Source organism: Mustela nivalis, assembly GCF_964662115.1.
Source record: "Mustela nivalis genome assembly, chromosome: 6".
NCBI lineage: Eukaryota > Metazoa > Chordata > Mammalia > Carnivora > Mustelidae > Mustela > Mustela nivalis.
Window position 1 is genome coordinate 65,836,605 of NC_139025.1, and position 19,964 is coordinate 65,856,568.

At 36.9% G+C, this 19,964-nt stretch overlaps 1 protein-coding gene and 1 pseudogene across 4 annotated transcripts in view; both read right to left on the reverse strand.

Annotated features, from left to right (window-relative positions):
* The window catches only part of SCFD1 (sec1 family domain containing 1), a 107,612-nt gene that overhangs the window by 16,558 nt on the left and 71,090 nt on the right, over positions 1-19,964 (reverse strand). For all 3 annotated transcript variants that reach the window (XM_082737946.1, XM_082737945.1, XM_082737947.1), the window contains exons 18-20: positions 15,517-15,579; positions 9,567-9,642; positions 1,552-1,605 (exon numbers count right to left, since the gene is read on the reverse strand). In XM_082737946.1, coding sequence (XP_082594072.1) covers positions 1,552-1,605; positions 9,567-9,642; positions 15,517-15,579 — 193 coding nt within the window. The remainder of the gene's footprint in view (positions 1-1,551; positions 1,606-9,566; positions 9,643-15,516; positions 15,580-19,964) is intronic.
* On the reverse strand, positions 10,354-11,598 carry LOC309866686 (small ribosomal subunit protein eS6 pseudogene; annotated as a pseudogene). Its single transcript has one exon. The product of its transcript is annotated as a small ribosomal subunit protein eS6 pseudogene (transcript).

Genomic DNA, 19,964 nt, shown 5'->3' on the forward strand with positions numbered 1-19,964 from the left:
ACAATAAAACGGTATTTTTGGGGGGTACCTGGGTGGCTCAGTGGGTTAAGCCTTGGCCTTTGGCTCAGGTCATGATTTTAGGGTCCTGGGATCGAGTCCTGCATCCAGCTTTCTGCCTGGCAGGGAGCCTGCTTCCTCCTCTCTCTTTATCTCCCTCTTTGCCTACTTGTGATTTCTCTCCATCAAATAAATAAATTAAAAAACAACAACAAAAAACCCCAAAATAACAACAAAAAAATACCCAATATTTTTTGTAGAAGGCTCTAATAAAAACTAAATGTGAAAAATGTTTTGAATGGTTCCTGACACATAAAAAGTATGTAATAAAAATGAGCTTTCATCTTTATTACTATCATTATTCATTATGTCAACTTCAAAATTAGGGACAGTAACAAAATATCCTAAATTTCCTTAACCCCGTGTGTATTTGGCATCTAAAATTCTGCATTTATTTATATTTTTAATCTTATTAGTGTTTGGGACAGTATCTCCCATAAATTCAAAGTTTATTATGAAGCAGTATTCTCTAAGATAGTTAGTTATAAATGTATACTTCTCTTAAGCTTTCAGGCTTTTCAAGAACTACGTCTTTGTACATTGCAGGATGTTTTAAGGAAATCTATTGTTACACTACACTGTATACCATTTTCTGTGTATAAATTTCTAGACTGAAGAATCCAACCCTTTTTAGCTTATCATTCTAGAACATCCTCTCATTCCTTTCATAATCGTAATTGTCCCCCTTGGGGATGTTTTACTACACTCTTTGTTTTCACATGGGCAGATTTTTAAATATGTTTATTTGTTAATTTAATGTTATTATCATGTTTCAACAATTACAAAAAGTGACATATTTATCTCAAGATTCTGTTCCATCTTTCTTAGCATGGGATCTTAAGCCCTGCTGCCAAATCCCCAGAGACCCAGATCCACCCAAACTAGGGTTCTGATGCTGCCTTTCTTGATTCTAGACTCGTGATAACCACTTTCTAATCGCCATAATAACAGGATGACCTGTTGTATGAAACGGACTGTGACGACCTTCACATTCCTTTCTTGAATTGTGAATGGATAGCTTGGAAAGCCAGTAAATGCTAACAATATTTACCCATTTCTCTATTCATCCAACAATTTCTCCCTCTCAATTTACTTTTCAGGCCAAGACTTCTGTGCCATCTGAACGCATACACTGTGTACTCCTCTCCTAATTTTCATAAAGTTAAGTTGGTCTGGTATTCCTTATACTATATCAGCTGATGCCCACTAGTTCTTTGTCATTTACTGAAGCTTGCTCCTTAGGATGTTTTACTATATAGAGAATACAATCTGCAATTAATTTCAATGAGAGCTGGCCAGAACAGTTAGAGCAGCCGAGAAAACCAATTCTCATTATCTGTGATAATGGCTAACAAGGCTCTTTGAGAACATGGACTCTTTCCTTTATGTAGTCTGCTGTGATTAAGCCCACAATGAGCTCAGATTTTACTGCTTTTCATGTACCGAGTTTGATATGTTCATGAACTTATAAGTACACCGTTAGATGCTACTCACAGGATTTGACTTCATCTCCATGAGATTGTCTAAAATACGAGTAACAGGTAGATTCTGTGGAAGAGATAAGTATTTTGTTAAATATCAGAAGAAAAACCGAAGGTTTTCTCTATTAAAAAAACCAGGTGAATCATTCCAGTTAAGTATTTTTACTTTTCCATTAAACACATTCTAAAATTAAGTATTCTGTGAATGGTGACATAGATGTAAATACCCCTGGCACTACTCAAGTTTCCAGAAAAAAAATATAATTCTAAATCAAAAGGTCCTTTTGATGTGAAAGTGTAACCAGGTTTTAATACAAATACATGTTTGGGATTTTTACTCTGTTGGAATGTTTGCTTTTTAATATGACCAATTGCAAACTTTTGATCAAATAAGAATCCAATTTTCCCCCCTATTTCCTTTGTGCAGGTAGTAAGAGCTTCTTTAGAAACAGAGTAACTTAGAGTTTGAAAATGTATGAGATTAAAGAACCTCAAGAGTCTTTCATTTCTGATGTATATTCTTCTGAGCCAAAAGGATACTTGTGCTCTTTGAAAAATGGGGAAATGGATACATAAATTTTATTGACCATTTTTGTTTTGCCTGGGATAAATTCCAAATTTCCAATGACATACTGCACTGTCTTCTTACAGAAGAAATTCCACTCTGAACGTGAAATGTGTAACACTGGTGTTGGCAGAAGACTGCCTCTTGACATGCTTATATGCCTTGGGATAAGAAACAGTATTGCAACATTTCAATCTACTTTTGCCTTATTTTGAACATAAGACATGAAGTACAGAAACTTTACTAACTATTAGGCTTATTCAAAATGCATTCCTACTGGGATGGTATTCTGCCTACTCTGAACTGATATTTCCTTTGTAAACTGTGCAGGATGTTCTATAAAGGATATTTTGTATCTCAGAGACTTCCTACAACAAAGGCAACATTAAATCTGATTATTTAAATAAATGTAGATAAAACATTAGTATTTTACAAGAGTTTTGCTCTCTTTAGGTTATAAAACATATTATTTTTACTAAAATGGACCGCCACTAGAGAAAACGCTGCTTTGGCCAGATAGAAAATATGAATTTTTTTTTATTTCTCTAAATTAGCAAATAAAACCTTTTAATATAATCTTATCCAAGTAAAATTAAAGCTATTTCATTATTTCCTGAAATCTGTGTTGGCCAGAAACTTTTTAATATAAACAAAAGCACCCAAGGTTCAATCTAACTGAATGTACTTCCTGAAATCTATTATTTGGAATTGAACAAAATAGCATAGCTCAAAATTTTACCCTGTAAGTTTGGTTTCAAATAAAACTGAGTTTGTACATCTAGGAATAAGTCTAAACCATAACTTTCTCTGAAGAATGACAGGGGGCAGATTTACATCTATAAAAATGTTTTATCCCAAAGAAATAACTACAGTTATATATTTGTTCCAAGTAACATTAACAAACGATGAAGTACTTTGCAAAATAAGAGGGAATAATTTTTAAAGACATCTGGAGAAAGAATACATTAAAATTATAAGATTTTACTAAAATCAATTTTATACCAATTTCTCCATTTACTACAGCTCTCCATTGAGCTCCCTGAATTGCACTACTAGATCCGTGCCATGGAGAAAAATTCAGAAAAGATGTTATATAATGATAAAGCTGTAAGAGTCATATTATTTTTATATTTGTGACAATAATTGGAAATTTGAATATATCAACGTGTTACGATAAATCCTCATGGAGTATAAAAATGAGATTTTTCTAAAAGGTACAACTAAATTTTACTTTGTATTTTATAGCAATACAAAATAGGTATTTGCAATTCCTAAAGACAAGCCTGCTAGTGAACAGGTCATTAAATAATGCAAGAAAAACTTTCTAGCAGAATAATCCCAAACTTCATGAGCCCAGGGACAGTTCTTTATGTTTCTGTCTGGTCTTTATAACCACGTAACACCCAAAGAATCAGCTACCACTGCTGCACCATAGGATATTCGCATAACCAGAGATTTAAGGAAAACTTCAAGTGTAGAGAATGATAAAGGTCCATAATGTTGTTAAAGGCATAAGTACTTCAAAAAACAACTTCTGAGATCCTTGTCACCAACTAATGCACTACCTAGCTTTTGTTCTTTACTTAAATGAAGATGTGAACTGAGTTAATCATTAAATTAATATTTTTGAGAGAGAGTTAGCAGAATGGGGGTGGGGGGTGGGCAGGGAGTGGCAGAGGAAGAGGGAAAGAGAAGAGAAAATCCTAAGCAGGCTCCACGCCCAGCATGGAGCCTGAGCTTGACGTGGCACTCGACCTTACAAACCTGAGATCATGACCTAAGCCAAATGAAGAGTCAGACACTTAACCCACTAAGCCACCCAGTTAATCATTTAAAAGTTTTTTGTTTCTTTTTTTTTCTTGAGAGAGATGGGGATGGGGCAGGGAAGGGCAAAGGAGAGAGAGAATCTTTAAGAAGGCTCCATGCCCAGCCTGATGCAGGGCTCCATCTCACAATCCTGAGATCATGACCTGAGCTAAAATTGAGGGTTGGACACAACTGACTGAGCCATTCAGGTGTCCCCCCAAATCAATTTTATATTAGTAATTTATATACAAGACTAATCAACTTTTGAAAAAACTAAACTGTGGCAGCTAAACACTAACAGAACAGAACTATAAAATTTTCTTTGTTCAACAAATGTTACCTTACTCATCTTTGGAAACAAAAAATTTCTGTAGCTCAATAATTGAGGTATAAATGAAATTTATTCAAATAAAAACCACTCCATTAACTGTTTAAGAAAAATTTCCAAGCATAGTTTTCAATGTTTTTAGAAACTGTTTTAGAAAAGAATGTAAAATATTATCATATAGGTCAGCAAATAAATCTTCAGTAGTCAAAAGCCTTATTATAGGGGTGCGTGGGTGGCTCAGTGTGTTAAAGCCTCTGCCTTCAGCTCAGGTCATGATCTCAGGGTCCTGGGATTGAGCCCCGTATTGGGCTCTCTGCTCAGTGGGGAGCCTGCTTCGCCCCCCTCTCTGCCACCTCTCTGCCTACTTGGGATCTGTCTGTTAAATGAAGAAAAAAAAAAAAAAAGCCTTATTATAGACACAGATTTGAAAGACAACTCTCATACACATGAATATCCTAAATTAAAGATCAGTATTTATAAAATCTTCAAATTTCAGATACAAGAACTGGAAATTTTACATGGAGAAAAAAAATCTATTTCTAAAAAACCCTTATAAGTTTTATGACCATAGTCACGTTGTATGATTTTAGTCACTGGAGAAGTTAAAACAAAAACAATGTTAGTTTTATCAGTGTCATTGCTTAAAAGCAAAACTGAAATGAAATGCAGAGAAATGAAAAAATCTAAGAAAAGCAATACGGCTTTATACTCAAAACAGTTAAAAAAATTTTATTCCCTTTAGTTCTCCTAGAATTAGCTACTTGTTGCCCTATATTGCCATCTGGTCTATGGTGACTATTTCTAACTCTCCCCTTGCAGCTCTGGCCTTGGGATGATACTCTGATGCTGAAGTCAGCACTGAGGCTGGAACAACAGTTGCTGCTTCTGATAATCAAAGCCCTAGACAATGAATACTAGTAATGTGGACTTCCCTGAAGAAAATGCTTACCTTGAAGACTGTATTAGTTAAGTAAAGAATAAGATGAAATGTGGGGACACCAGAAAAACAATGGGAATGAGCAGTTATCAATGATGTAAGGGACAGAAAGCTGTCAGTGAAGTAAGGACAGGAAAAGGGAGGGGAATAAGATAGATCATCTACTTCCAAAATTTTGAAATTATAAATCAGGGATCTATGAGTGAATCCAATATCCACAACAGTATCTTACAAATGAGGAAATGATAAAATATATTGTGTGTGTGTGTGTATAATGATATAGTATATATATATTACATATACAAATGATAAAATATATAGTCCTTTCATTTTGCATTTTTATATGAATAAATAATTTTTATGTGAATAAAAGCTATAAATGAAATAAAAAGATCTATTGTCTAGTTTTCTATGATGCTTCTAAGAGCTTTGTATACTTTGTTTATTGGGCAAAGGAAGTTTTATGCATCACAAGTATCAGTTACCACATAAAACCACCTGAATAATACTCACAGATTTGGAATTTATTTGTGTAATCATACAAGAATGTGATGAATAATATAGCAAGAAGTTGCATAATTTAGAAGTCTTATTTAATTTTTGCTTATTTGTTAAAATAATCCCTTTTAAAAATGAATAAACAGGGGCACCTGGGTGGCTCAGTGGGTTAAGCCGCTGCCTTCGGCTCAGGTCATGATCTCGCGTCCCGGGATCGAGTCCCGCATCGGGCTCTCTGCTCGGCAGGGAGCCTGCTTCCTCCTCTCTCTCTCTCTGCCTGCCTCTCTGACTACTTGTGATCTCTCTCTGTCAAATAAATAAATAAAATCTTTTAAAAAAAATGAATAAACAAATAAATTGCAAGCACTGGCAATCAGTAGGTTAAAAAAGAGTCAAAAGAGTATTACTAGGGGCACCTGGGGGCTCAGTAGGTTAAGCATCTGCTTTCCACTCAGGTTGTAACGCCAGGGGTTCTGGGATAGAGTCCTGCATTGGGGTCCCTGCTCCTTGCCTCTCCCTCTGCCCTTCCCCCAACTCATGCTCTCTCTGTTTCTCTCTCAAATAAATAAAAGCTTTAAAAAATTATTAAACTGACAAAGCCTGCACACATATACACACACAAGGTTGGGAAGGATCTAGAGAAACCAGAGCAACAAGTCACTGCCAGTCAGTAAGTGTATCCTTTCTGGAGGGGAATTTGGTAATATTTATTAAGAACAATGAGAAATGCTCAACCCTTTGATTCCTTAATTCAGCTAGAGGAATTTATCATATGGAAGTAATCAGAGATGAATACTCACCCAGAAAAAAACTAACACTTAAAAATTAGGCATATAACCTTCAGTATACTTATTTTTTTCTTTTTTGAAACAAAAGATCATATTAAACTTTGTTTTTTAATATGGCATTTCTTTTTACTTCATAGTATAAAATGAACTACGCTCTGACCCCCACCCCCAAAATCAATAAATATTTCTCTTGAGCCTGAAGTGTATGTCTTATTAACACACACTTTAAAAAAAGCGACATGGCTCTTCTAGTTGTGGCAGCAGAATATCCTACAGATGGTGATAACTACCAATCATGCCAAATTTTACTATTTCGAAGTACTTTGTTATTTGCAATGTTAAGAAAAGCAAAGGAATTTGAAGTTACAGATGCCAGTTTGTTTTTATACTAAATGAACTTTAAACAAACCAACTTCTGTGTTAACACAATAAAAAATACTTAAGTTGATCAGTTCAGACAGACACTTCTTGCAAACATTAGTGGACATGCAACATGTGACTCATAAGGTAATAAGTTAAAAAATTGATCATTTCAAAGGTTAAGTTTGTAATTTTCCATGCTAATTCTATACTATTGTGATTTCCTTATATGCGTGACCCGTTAAGAAAAATATGTAAATCTCCTGACACATTAATTTAACTGCATGTGGTTATACAACAGTCACTCTATCTAGGGAAAGGCTGACAGTGTCTTAGGGGTTGGTGGTTCCCCTTCTGTATCACATAACAAAATCATCTTGTCCATAGTTAATGATAAATTGAGTGGTGTGACAGAGATTATCTCCTTGACAAAACTCTACTCAGGGTCCCCTGAGATCTCTTTCAATGGGGCCCTGATTTCTGAACTGTGTCCATCTTTGCATAGTCCAATTTAAAAAGAATTCTGTTACGTTGGTTTAGTGAGAATCTCTCATCTTCAATACCTGGTCACCCTAATATCTGATCAGGTTCCTCATCCTCTACCATCTCCCAGGTGATGTCTGATCATTTGGCTTGCCTTTAGCAAAAATCCTGTTAGATTGGTTTAGCCAGAATCCTCTTTCATCCCTGATGTTTCCTTGTAATTTTATATTCACTGATCCCTAAACTGTTCCTTGGCTATTAATTCCCACTTCTCCTTGATGGATTTGGAGTTGAACCCAATCTGCCTCCCAAGCTGCAAAACCCTACTGAGATGGTCCCAATACCTTTTGCAGGTATAGCAATGTCTCGAATGTCTTACTGTTCTTTAGCAAGAGTCATGAGTAATTTTCTCTTTAAAGGTGTTAGGTTAAACTTTAAAATACAATATGTTGGTCTCTAATGTGCCCAACTTCCTATTTTGTGCCTTTTGACCTTCTACAAAGAGAGTGAAGAACCTGATTCAGGGAAGTACTATAAACCAGCAAAAAAGAGTGGAGTAAGTACTTACTAGTAGCTCCTTACCCAGAGAGAGCTAGACTGGGAGGAACTGACCTGAATTCCTAAGAGGGATAGCAAAGTTCAAAAATATTCCCAAGTAATTAGGAAATAATGCAAACTATCTGGAATGTATCCTAAGTAAAGTTTGGAAAGCCATCAGCCTTTTAATTAAATAAAACAAATTAGAATGTTTTCACTGTTCTTCACTAATACTACATGGCTTTTATAATAAAATGTTGCCGAAATAAAAAACTGAATACCTACTGTATGCAAAGTGCTATTGAAAATTCAGGGATGAGGGACGCCTGGGTGGCTTAGTGGGCTGAGCCGCTGCCTTCGGCTCAGGTCATGATCTCAGGGTCCTGGGATTGAGTCCTGCATTGGGCTTTCAGCTCAGTGGGGAGCCTGCTTCCCTCTCCTCTCTCTGCTTACCTCTCTGCCTACTTGTGATCTCTGTCTGTCAAATAAATGAATAAAAATCTTAAAAAAAATTTCTTAAAAAAAAAAATTCAAAGATGGGGAAAGAACTGCTTTCCTTCAAGGTCAAGAAGTAGTAAAACACACATCAATTTTATCTCAATAAAACTGTGGGGGGAGGGAGTAAAAATAATGTCAATACAAAATACTACATGTAAATACTGTAATAAAGATAAAAAGTATGGAGGAAGTTCAGAGAAAGAAAAGATCTATTTTTTTCTGAAAACAAGTAAATACTTAATATTCACATCTGAATAACTGCTAGTTAACTCTTTTTAAAATCTGTATTTAAAATCCTTCTCATTATAAATTGAAATATTTACATATACAATATTATGTCTCAGATTATCCTTAAACTATCTCAGTAAAATAAAAAAATATATATTAGGGAATACAAAACAAGAATGACAGGATGTTGAATACTGAAGCCTGGTGAAGGGTTCAGGAAAGATTGCTATACAATGCATATTTGAAAACTTCCATAATAAGAAGTAAAAAACAAATCCTGTTTGAAAAGAAACCAAATTAACCGTGACTCTGAAGCAGAATATTTATATACTGGAATAAGAAAAAATCAAAAGATCATTAAAAAGTGTCTTCTGTATAAAACTAAAACTATTATTACAAAATGTACCTCAAACCATAAATTCTACTTAAAATATTTTATTCTAATTTACACACTTTTAGACTATTAATTCATTCCCTTATTCTCTTAATATATGATAAGCCCTAAATCATAAGCATTAGATAGCAGTTCATTATTCCAAATAGGATATGCTCATTTCTCAGTTAATGTACTTTCACAAACCAGTTAAAGGAAAAGCAAAGTGTCAATAAAGTCCAAATGAACAAATTAAAAAAACCCTCTAATCTATATATGTAAAAAGACTATGCCAGAACCAAAGATCCTTTGATTTTACTTTATTCCAAATATTTATAACTTGAATAGATCTAGAAAGTTGTTCTAGCTGAACAATCAATCTGTCAACATCTATGTTACCAGAATGGGGGGCACCTGGGTGGCTCAGTCAGTTATGCATCTGCTTTTGGCACAGGTCCTGATCTCCAGGTCCTGGGATAGAGGCTGTATCTGGTTTCCTGCTTAGCAGGAAGTTTGCTTCTCCCTCTCTCTCTCCCCTTTCCCACTGCTTGTTCTCTCCCTCTCAAATAAATAAATAAAATATTTTTAAAAAAAGTTACCAGAATGTTTTCTAGTAAGTGTACTCACTTGCTGTTTCAATACCAGGTTCTTCACTCCTTCCATAACAAACTGTGATCCTGTATTCATGACTCGTGATAAGAGACTAGGGGCAAAAGAAAAAGATCACACTAAGTATAAATTATCTTTCTAATTTGTTACAGATAAAATATTTGCCTGATTATACACGACCTGCTGATGCTCACTTACCTACCACTTTTATTCTCAGTAAACAGAAGTGACCTTAACATTTTTGCTTCTATAGGTATCACTGCTGTAATTTTATCTAACAATAAAAGTGATAAAATACTCTGACTAGGGCTCCTACATGGCTCAGTCATTCAGTGTCTGCCTTCAGCTCAGGTCATGATCCCAGGGTCCTGGGATCAAGGCCTGCATTGGGCTCCCTGCTTAGCGGGAAGCCTGCTTCTTTCTCTCCCACTCCCCTTGCTTGTATTCCTTCTCTCACTGTCTCTCTCTCTCTCTGTCAAATAAATTTAAAAAATCTTTAAAAAAAAAATACTCTGGGGGCGCCTGGGTGGCTCAGTGGGCTAAAGCCTCTGCTTTCAGCTCAGGTCATGATCTCAGGGTCCTGGGATCGAGCCCCGCATCGGGCTCTCTGCTCGCAGGAGCCTGCTTCCCCCCCCCACCCCCGCCTGCCTCTCTGCCCACTTCTGGTCTCTATCTGTCAAATAAATAAATAAAATATTAAAAAAAAATACTCTGACTAGTCAGTAATGATTCATAAAATCTAAAAAGCTGTATTCGAATTAAACATTTTAATTGCTTAGACTTAGCTGTTTAGGCATACCTTGTTTTATCATGCTTCAGTATAATGCACTTTGCATATAATGATTTTTTTTTTTTTAAAACAAACTGAAGGTTTGTGGAAACCTTGCATGAAAGAAGTCTATTGGCACCATTTTTCCATCAGCAGTTGCTCACTTCATGGCCCTGTGTCACATTTTGGTTACTCTCACAATATGTCAAACTTTTTCATTATTACTATATTGGCTATGGTGATCTGTGATCAGTAGTCTTTGATGTTACTACTCTAATTGATTAGGGGTGCCACAATCCTCACCCATGTAAGAAAGCAAACTTAACTGACAAATGCTGGGTATGTTCTGAATGTTCTATCAAGTGTCTATTCCCTTATCTCTTTTCCTCTCCTTGGGCCTTCCTGTTCCCTGACACACAATATTAAAATTGGGTCATTAATAGCCCTATAATGGCCTCTAAGTGTTCAGGTGAAAGGAAGAATCACATGTCTCTCACTTTAATTTTTGATGCCTGATCTTATTCATTTGTTACTCTTAGACAATCTCTTTTTTCACTGGACTCAGACTTAGAGGTAGAAGCTCTTAGAGAGGACAGCCTCTGCCTCTTGGCAATCTGGTCCTGGTTTTTCCTTGGCCTCCTTCATTCTCTTGGCCAAAACTTTAGCATATTCTGCAGCTTCTTCCTTACTTTTCTTAGTTTGCTGTTTCTGCAGAGCAATATATGTTTGTGTTAGAGGACATGTGGAGAACAAGATGTTGAATCTTGGATGCTTTGGTTTCTGGTTTCTTACCTTCTTTGTTTAGGGCATTTCTTACAACATAGGTGGACATCACCTTTACAGGGACTAAAAAGTTTGCAGGTTCTGCTAGCTCGTTTGGGCCCCAAGCAATGAGTGCCAGTAGTATTAGTGAGTCCAGGAACATCACTAGGAACATCCCTTCCCCCACTTTTCTCACAATGACCAAGTTGAGAACACTGAGATTTGCATCCACCAAGCAACCTCAGACAGATTTGTGCTTTCTTTCTTCAGTCCTCCTTGGTCTTTCTCCAGTCTTCAGGAATGTTCCCTATTCAGCAGCAGGCAGACATGGCCGTAAGTCATGGCCCTTTACTGGGAAGCCTTGTGTGTCCTGCCACAACTGATGCAGACCACATAAACCTCCTTCACCCAGAGCACTGTGGCCATCCATTACTCATAAAAGAGGTGAAGTTTATGTTTATCACTCACTTCAGTGAGTTTCTCACAGCCAGTAGCTGGGAAAGAGATATTCAGCTTCATCCTAAAGGAGGCTACCACCTCTGGGCACCATGAAAAAGAGCACATGTCTCTCACTTTTAATCGAAAGACAGAAATAATTTGGTGAGGAAGAAGGCATCCTGAAAGCTGAGACAGGCTGAAACTTATGCCAGTTAGCAAAGTTGTGAATGCAAAGGAAAAGTTCTAAAAGGAAATTAAAAATGCTATTCCAGTGAACACACAATAAGAAATCAAAACAGACTTATTACTGATATGGAAAATGTTGTGTAGTTTGGATAGAAGATCAAACCAGCCATAAAATTTCCTTCAGCCAAAGTCTAATCCAGAGCAAGGCCTTAATTCCCTTCAATTCTATGAAGGCTAAGAGAGGTGAGGAAGCTGCAGAAGAAAAAGATGAAACTATCAGAAGTTGGTTCTTAAGGTTCAAGGAAGGAAGTCATCTCTATAAGGTTAAGTGCAAGGTGAAGCAGCAAGTGTTGAAGTTGAAACTGTAGCAAGTTATCCAGATTTAGCTAAGGTAATGAATGAAGGGGGTTACACTAAACAAGAGTTTTTCAATACAGATAAAATAGGACTTCTACTGGAAGAAGATGCCATCTAAGACTCTCACATCTAGCAGAATTCAAGGCTTGGCTTCAAAACTTCAAGGACAGTCTGACTCTCTTAATAAGGGCTAATGCGGCTTAAATCTACTCTCTGTTCTAGAAATGGAACAAAAACCTGGATGATAGCACATCTGTTTACATGATTTACTGAGTATTTAAGCCCAGTGTTGAAACTCACTGCTCAGAAAAACAGAAAAAAAGATTCCTTCCCAAATAGTACTGCTCACTGACAATATACCTGGCCACCTAAGAAGTGTGATGGAGATGCACAGTGAGATTAATGTTTTTTTTTCAAGCCTGCTAACGAACTACCCATCTGTAGCCCATGGATCGAGGAGTGATTCTGGTTTTCAAGTTTTCTTATTTAAGAAACATGTTTTGAGGGTGCCTGGGTGACTCAGTTGTTAAGCATCTGTTTTCAGCTCCAGTCATGATCCCAGGGTCCTGCAGTCAAGCCCCACATCAGGCTCCCTGCTGGACAGGAAGCCTGCTTCTCCCTTTCCCGCTTCCCCTGCTTGTGTTCCCTCTCTCATTGTCTGTCTGTCAAATAAATAAAACCTTAAATAAAAAAAAAAATTATAATATAGCTGCCACATATAGTGATTCCTCTGATGGATATGAGCAAACTAAACTGAAACTGTTCAAGGTTTTACCATTCTAGATGCCACTAAGAACATTCATGATTCATGGGATGAGGTCAAAATATCAACATGAACGAAAGTATGGAATAAGGTGATTCCAACATGCCAGATGACTTAGAGGGATTCGGGACTTCAGTGGAGGACTGCAGATGTGGTAGAAATAGAGAGCTAGAATTGGAAGTGAAGCCTCAAGATGTGACTGAGTTGCTGTAATCTCATGATACAACTTTAATGAGTAAGGAGTTGTTGCTTGAGATGAGCAAAGAAAGTAGAGCAAGGAAAGTAGTTTCTTGAGACTGAATCTACTCCTGATGAAGATGCTGTAAAGACTGCTGAAATGACAACAAATGATTCAGAATATTCCATAAATTCTGTTGATAAAGCAGTGGCTAGGGTTTGCAGGACTGGCCCCAATTTTCTACTCCATATGCTATCAAGCCATATGCACTGCTACAAAAAAAACTGTGAAGGAAGAGTCCATCAATGCAACAAACCTTACTGTAATCTTACGGTAAGAAACTGCCACAGTCACCACAACCTTCAGGAACCACCACCCTGATCAGTCAACAACCATCAACATTAAGACAAGACTCTCCACCATCAAAAAGATTATGACTCGATGAAAACTCAGAGGATGGTTAACGTATTTTAGCAATAAGTTATTTTTAAATTAAGTATGTACATTTTTTGACAATACGCTGCTACACCTTAACTGACTACAGTATTGTGCAAACATAAATAACCTGCATGCATGGGAAACCAAAAAAATTAATTTTGAGTTGCTTTACTGTGATATTCACTTTATTGCAGTGGTCTGGAAATTAATGCACAGTATCTCTGAGATATGCCTATCGTTTTTAGGCAAATTATAATTTGAAGAGAATTCCCTGCTTTCTTGATTGACTTAATACCAAAATAATAAAATTAAAGATAGTAAATAAGATAACTTGTTTTAGGAATTAAAACACACTAACAAGTTGAAAATATATGAGTGTAAGTATTATGAGTTGGTCAAAAGTTACTATTTTCTCTATATCACAGAAGCTAGATCCAGTCCTGTTTATATGATCTCCCTACCATACATAACATTTATGATATAAAAATGTGAAGCACAACATAACTCAATTCTGAAGCAATGTTTATTGTCTGAATTTTTAACAACAAAAAATAATACCAAACAATGACGTGCCACGTTGGGTTTACATTTGTGGCTTAATCTCTCACTCTGAATCAAAGGATGCTTTGTGGGATGGAATGGTATTCCTGTATTATGATTATCAGAAGGCTAGGGATATCCTTCAAATCAAGATTTTTCTATAACACATTTTATTAAAATTCTCAAGTATGAAATCCATAAGAAACCTAATGGGCTCTTAATATTTAGTTAAAATTTTATGAAACTAGAAAGTCTCTTAAAAAGATGAGAGTAATTTTCCAAATAAATTTCCTTTTCCTTTACCCTTTCTGAAATGAAGACCTGGATAAGATGGAAAATCCTTCTTTAACAGAAACAAGAGAAAGTAATCTTTGTTTGAATAAGAGTTCAGAGATAGTTCCCTGGTACCAGGAAACTTAAGTGCTAACCTACACAGCACTGCACGGAGGTGAGACTAGCTGGATTAATTTTGTCAAAGCACTTACAAGGTCCTGCCTTAGGCTGAGTGTTTTTGCTTTTTACAAATTGTTTCATTAAAACCTGAAGCTCAGGGTGGGGCTAGAATAAGACTGTTTTTGCCTGGGCTACACACTTTTCTTCTAAATTCTAAAAATTAAGGAATTTGAAATAAATATGGTATATAAAAAAAAGAGCAGTGGGAATTACCTTGTTCAGCTACTTTGAAAATCATGCATACTATAGGATGTTCTGGAATCAGAAGTCAGACCCACCTCTGGGGACTTCCTCTTTTCATTTAACAGTATGCCTAGATCTATCCCGAAGCTAAGTCTAGAATGCCAAGCTCCAAATCTATATTACTTATCAACGCTGATGTAAGAATAGCTTTAACCTTCATATAACTTCTGAAAATGGAAAATGTAATTTTTTAAAAAAGATTTTATTTATTTATTTGACAGAGATCACAAGTAGGCAGAGAGGCAGGCAGAGATAGGGGGAAGCAGGCTCTCTGCTCAGCAGGGTGCCTGATTCGGGGCTCGATCCCAGGACCCTGGGATCATGACCTAAGCCGAAGGCAGAGGCTTAACCCACTGAGCCACCCAGGTGCCCCTGAAAAATGCAATGTTTTAAGAAGGCAGCAGGAGAAGCCAATATCTCATACCATGTAAAATATATTAACTTACATTTAAAAATGAGAATTTAAACATAAGGAAGGCAAAAGCATGTTGACATTCATCGCACAAAGAAAACATTCTGAATTCAAAGTGTCTGTGTGTTTCTGGGCACCTGTGTGGCTCAGTTGGTTAAGTATCTGACTCTTTGTTTCAGCTTAGGCTCCCTGCTCATCAGAGAGTCTGCTTGAAGATTCCCTCCCACTGCCCTTCCCCCATCGCTCACTCCCTCTTTCTCTCTGAAGTAAATAAATCATTAAAAAAAAAAAAAAAAAAAAAGAAAATGAAAAAAACCCCTAACCTCCCCCCAACCAAAAACAAAGTGTCAGTGTATTTTTAAGGCATGTGAGTCTAATTATGATCTGCAGTACCAGACTTATTCAATCAGAATTATTAAAAATACTTACCCCATTGGTTTCGTGGTAGTATTACCATAGCTGGCAGGAGCTGAGGCCATCTTGGCAAAAGCCCTGTGAAATAAGAAAGTTGTATTAAAAAGTTGATTATCAGAGCTAACATTCAGCATCACAAAACTGAAAACTCTATTGGCTGTAACTTTTACTATGCAGACATTTTCTGAAAATAGCAATCATTTTTCAATTAATACAGTGTTTCAGTACAATTAGCACTGAAACAAGTACATAAATACCCTTTATGATTTTTAATCACATAAAATGATACCCAAGTACAGTACAATTAGTGCTGAAACACTGAAATCCTTAAAAAAACACAAATGCATTTATTTTCTAAACTTCAAGATTTTTTTTCCTATTATTATAAACTGATCATTAACATGAAACAGACTTGCTGCCTTAAAAGAACAATCATGTACTGATTAAATCTCTTTATTGTTCCCCACGTTCCATACTTCCTCATCCTCAGACATATATCTTTGCTCATGCTGTCCTTTGAGGGGAATAAACTGACTGCTTTCTTCTCCCTCTGCCTGCTGTTCTGCCTACTTGTGTGCTTGCTCTCTCTCTCTGGCAAATAAATAAAATATTTAAAGGAAAAGAAAAATTCAAAAAAAAAAAAAAAGAAAAAGAAAAAAAATAAATTTTAAAAGTTAACTTTGAAAGCCATGAATTCCATGTGCTATATTCCCCCAGCACTGGGGTTTTGCAGTTCTCATTTATTGGTAAACTTGGTCTTGGCTAGATGTTCTTGCTGATCTTCTGGGGAGGGGTCTGTTGCAGTGATTCTCAAGTGTCTTTGCCCCAAGCCGAATTGCACGGCCCTTGCCAGGGGCCAGGCTAACTAATATGCTCGGGTTTGCTCTTAGTAGCTTTTGTTCCTTGAAAGCTTTCTGTACAGCTTTGGAGGAGAGAATGAAAATGGCTGTCTCCCTGGTCTCGGGCCACACTCCTTGCTCACCTGGCCTACGACTGAGCATTTCCATCTTTAGCACAGGGCCCCATTTGGAATCTCCAAACCCAGCAGATTCCTGTAGTGTGCTCCCATGCCACTCCTGCTGGGGGAGGGAGGGGAGCTCTGTTTTTGCAGCCAGCTTCCCCACTCTGATACGTGGGAGCTCTGCCACACTCAGGCACCCCCAGTCTTTCTGTGCCCCCGAGGGTCCTGAGACCACAGTGTACCAGTGAGAGCTCTACACCCCACTTAGCCACTGGAGTGACAGTCCCTCAGTTGAGCAGACTTTTAAAAGTTCAATTTTGTGCATTGTGCTCTGCTGCTCTGTCAGTTGCCAGGAGCCAGCTGACATGGGGGGTGGGGAGAGCTCTATTTTATTTTGAATTTTTCTTTTCCTTTAAATATTTTATTTATTTGCCAGAGAGAGAGAGATAAGAGAGAGAGAGCAAGCACACAAGTAGGCAGAACAGCAGGCAGAGGGAGAGGGAGAAGCAAGCTCTCCGCTGAGCAGGGAGCCTGATGCAGGGCTTGATCCCAGGACCCTAGGATCACAACGCCAGCCAAAGGCAGACACTTAATCAACTGAGCCACTCAGCCACCCCTCTTCTTTCCTTTTTCAACCAACTTATTATATTAACAATTCTTTTAAAATCTTAATTTTCACTTTTATAGTCATATTTTATTCCTTTATTGCAGTTAACCTTATTTTTTGTATATATGTAAGTTTTTCTTTCTTTAAAATTTTGGCAGACAGTCTCTTCTAAAGAGCCAAAATATGCTCAAAATCTAGTGAATGCCTCTGTTTTATTCCCCAGCCTGATTTTATTCTTTTTTTTTTTTTTTCCCCTTATCCCTTCAGTTTCGGGTCTCTTCTGATTTGTGTAGTGTATATTTTTCTGGGGTCATTGTTACCTTTTAGCATCTTGTTCTCTTATATATCTATTCTTTTCTGGACAAAATGGAAAAACAAAAAAAACAGAAAAATTCACCTCAAAAAAAAAAAAAAATAAGAGGCAGTACCAACTGACAGGGACCTAATTAACATGGACATTAGTCAGACATTGGAGCTACAGGTCAGAATGATGATTATAAAGATAATAGCTGGGCTTGAAAAAAGCATAGAGGATACTAGAGAATCCCTTTTTGGAGATGTAAAGTCTAACCAAGTCGAAATCAAAAAGGCTATTAATGAGATGCAAAAAAAAATGGAGGCTCTAACTCCTGGAATAAATGAGGCAGAAGACAGAATTAGTGATATAGAAGACCAAATGATGGAGAATAAAGAAGCTGAGAAAAAGAGAGATAAACAACTACTGGATCACGAGGGGAAAATCTGAGAGATAAGTGATATCATAAACAAAACAATATAATAATAGGGATTTGAGAAGAAGAAAAGAAGGGCAGATGGTATATTGGACCACAGTATAGTGGAGAACTTCCCTAATTTGGGGAAGGAAACAGGCATCAAAATCGAGAAGGCACAGAGAACCCTTGTCAAAAATCAATAAAAATATGTCAACACCCGATCATCTAATAGTAAAACTTACAAATCTCAAAGACAAAGAGAAAATTCTGAAGGCCGCTCAGGACAAGAGGTCTATAACCTATAATGGTAGAAACAACAGACTGGCAGCAGACCTATCCAGTGACCTGGCAGGCCAGAAAGGACTGGCATGACATATTCAGAGCACCAACTAAGAAAAATATGCAGTCAAGAATACTATATCCAGGGGCGCCTGGGTGGCTCAGTGGGTTAAGCCGCTGCCTTCGGCTCAGGTCATGATCTCAGGGTCCTGGGATCGAGTCCCACATCGGGCTCTCTGCTCCGCAGGGGGCCTGCTTCCCTTCCTCTCTCTCTGCCTGCTTCTCTGCCTACTTGTGATCTCTGTCTGTCAAATAAATAAATAAAATCTTTAAAAAAAAAAAAAAAAAAAAAGAATACTATATCCAGTTAGGCTGTCATTGAAAATAGGAGAGTTAAAAAGCTTCCAGGACAAACAAAAACCAAAAGAATTTGCAAACACCAAACCAGCCCTACAGGAAATATTGAAAGAGGTCCTCTAAGCAAAGCTAGAATCTTAAAGTAACATAGACCAGAAAGGAACAGAGACAATATACAGTAACAGTCACCTTACAAGCAATACAATGGCACTAAATTCATACCTTTCAATAGTTACTCTGAACGTAAATGGGCTAAATGCCCCAATTAAACTTGGGATTCAGCAAAGTCGGTACTAAGAGTAAAGAATACAGCAATACAAGCCTTTCTCAAGAAACAAGAAAGGTCTCAAATATACAACCTAACCCTACACCTAAAGGAGCTGGAAAAAGAACAGCAAATAGAGCCTAAACACAGCAGAAGAGAAATAATAAAAGATCCGAGCAGAAATCAACAAAAGAGAAATGAAAAGAACAGCAGAACAGATCAATGAAACTAGGAGTTGGTTCTTTGAAAGAGTAAGATTGATAACCCCCTAGCCAGACTTATCAAACAGAAAAGCTAAAGGACCCAAATAAATAAAATCATAAATGAAAGAGGAGAGATCACAACCAACACCAAAGAAATACAAATAATTATAAGAACATATTATGAGCAACTATATGCCAACAAATCAGACAATCTGGAAGAAATGGATGCATTCCTAGAGATGTAAAAACTACCAAAACTGAACCAGGAAGAAAGAGAAAGAGAAAACCTGAACAGACCCATAACTAGCAAGGAAATTGAAGCAGTCATAAAAAAAATCTCCCAAAGAACAAAAGCCCAGGGCCAGATGGCTTCCCAGGGAAAATCTACCAAATATTTAAAGAAGAATTAAGACCCATTCTTCCGAAACTGTTTCAAAAAACAGAAATGGAAGGAAAACTTCCAAACTCATTTTAGGCCAGCATTACCTTGATCCCAAAGCCAAACAAAGACCCCATCAAAAAGGATAATTATAGACCAATATCCCTGATGAACATGGATGCAAAAATTTTCACCAAAACACTAGCCAAAAGAGTTCAGTGGTACATTAAAAAGATTATTCACCACAACCAAGTGGGATTTATTCCTGGACTGCAAGGTTGGTTCAACATCCATGAATCAATCAATGTGATACACTACACATTAATAAAAGAACATTTCCTGGACTGCAAGGTTGGTTCAACATCCATGAATCAATCAATGTGATACACTACACATTAATAAAAGAATAAGAATCATATGATACTCTCAATAGATGCAGAAAAAGCATCTGACATAATAAAGCATCCCTTCTTGATTAAAAGTCTTCACAGTATAGGAACATAACTCAGTTTCAGAAAAGCCATTTATGGAATGCTCACAGCGAATATCACTCTCAATGGGAAAAACTGAGAGCTTTTCCCCTAAGGTCAGGAACACGGCAGGGCTGTCCATGATCACCATTGCTATTCAACATAGTACTAGAAGTCCTAACCTTAGCAATCAGACAACAGAAAGAAATAAAAGGCATCCAAATTGGCA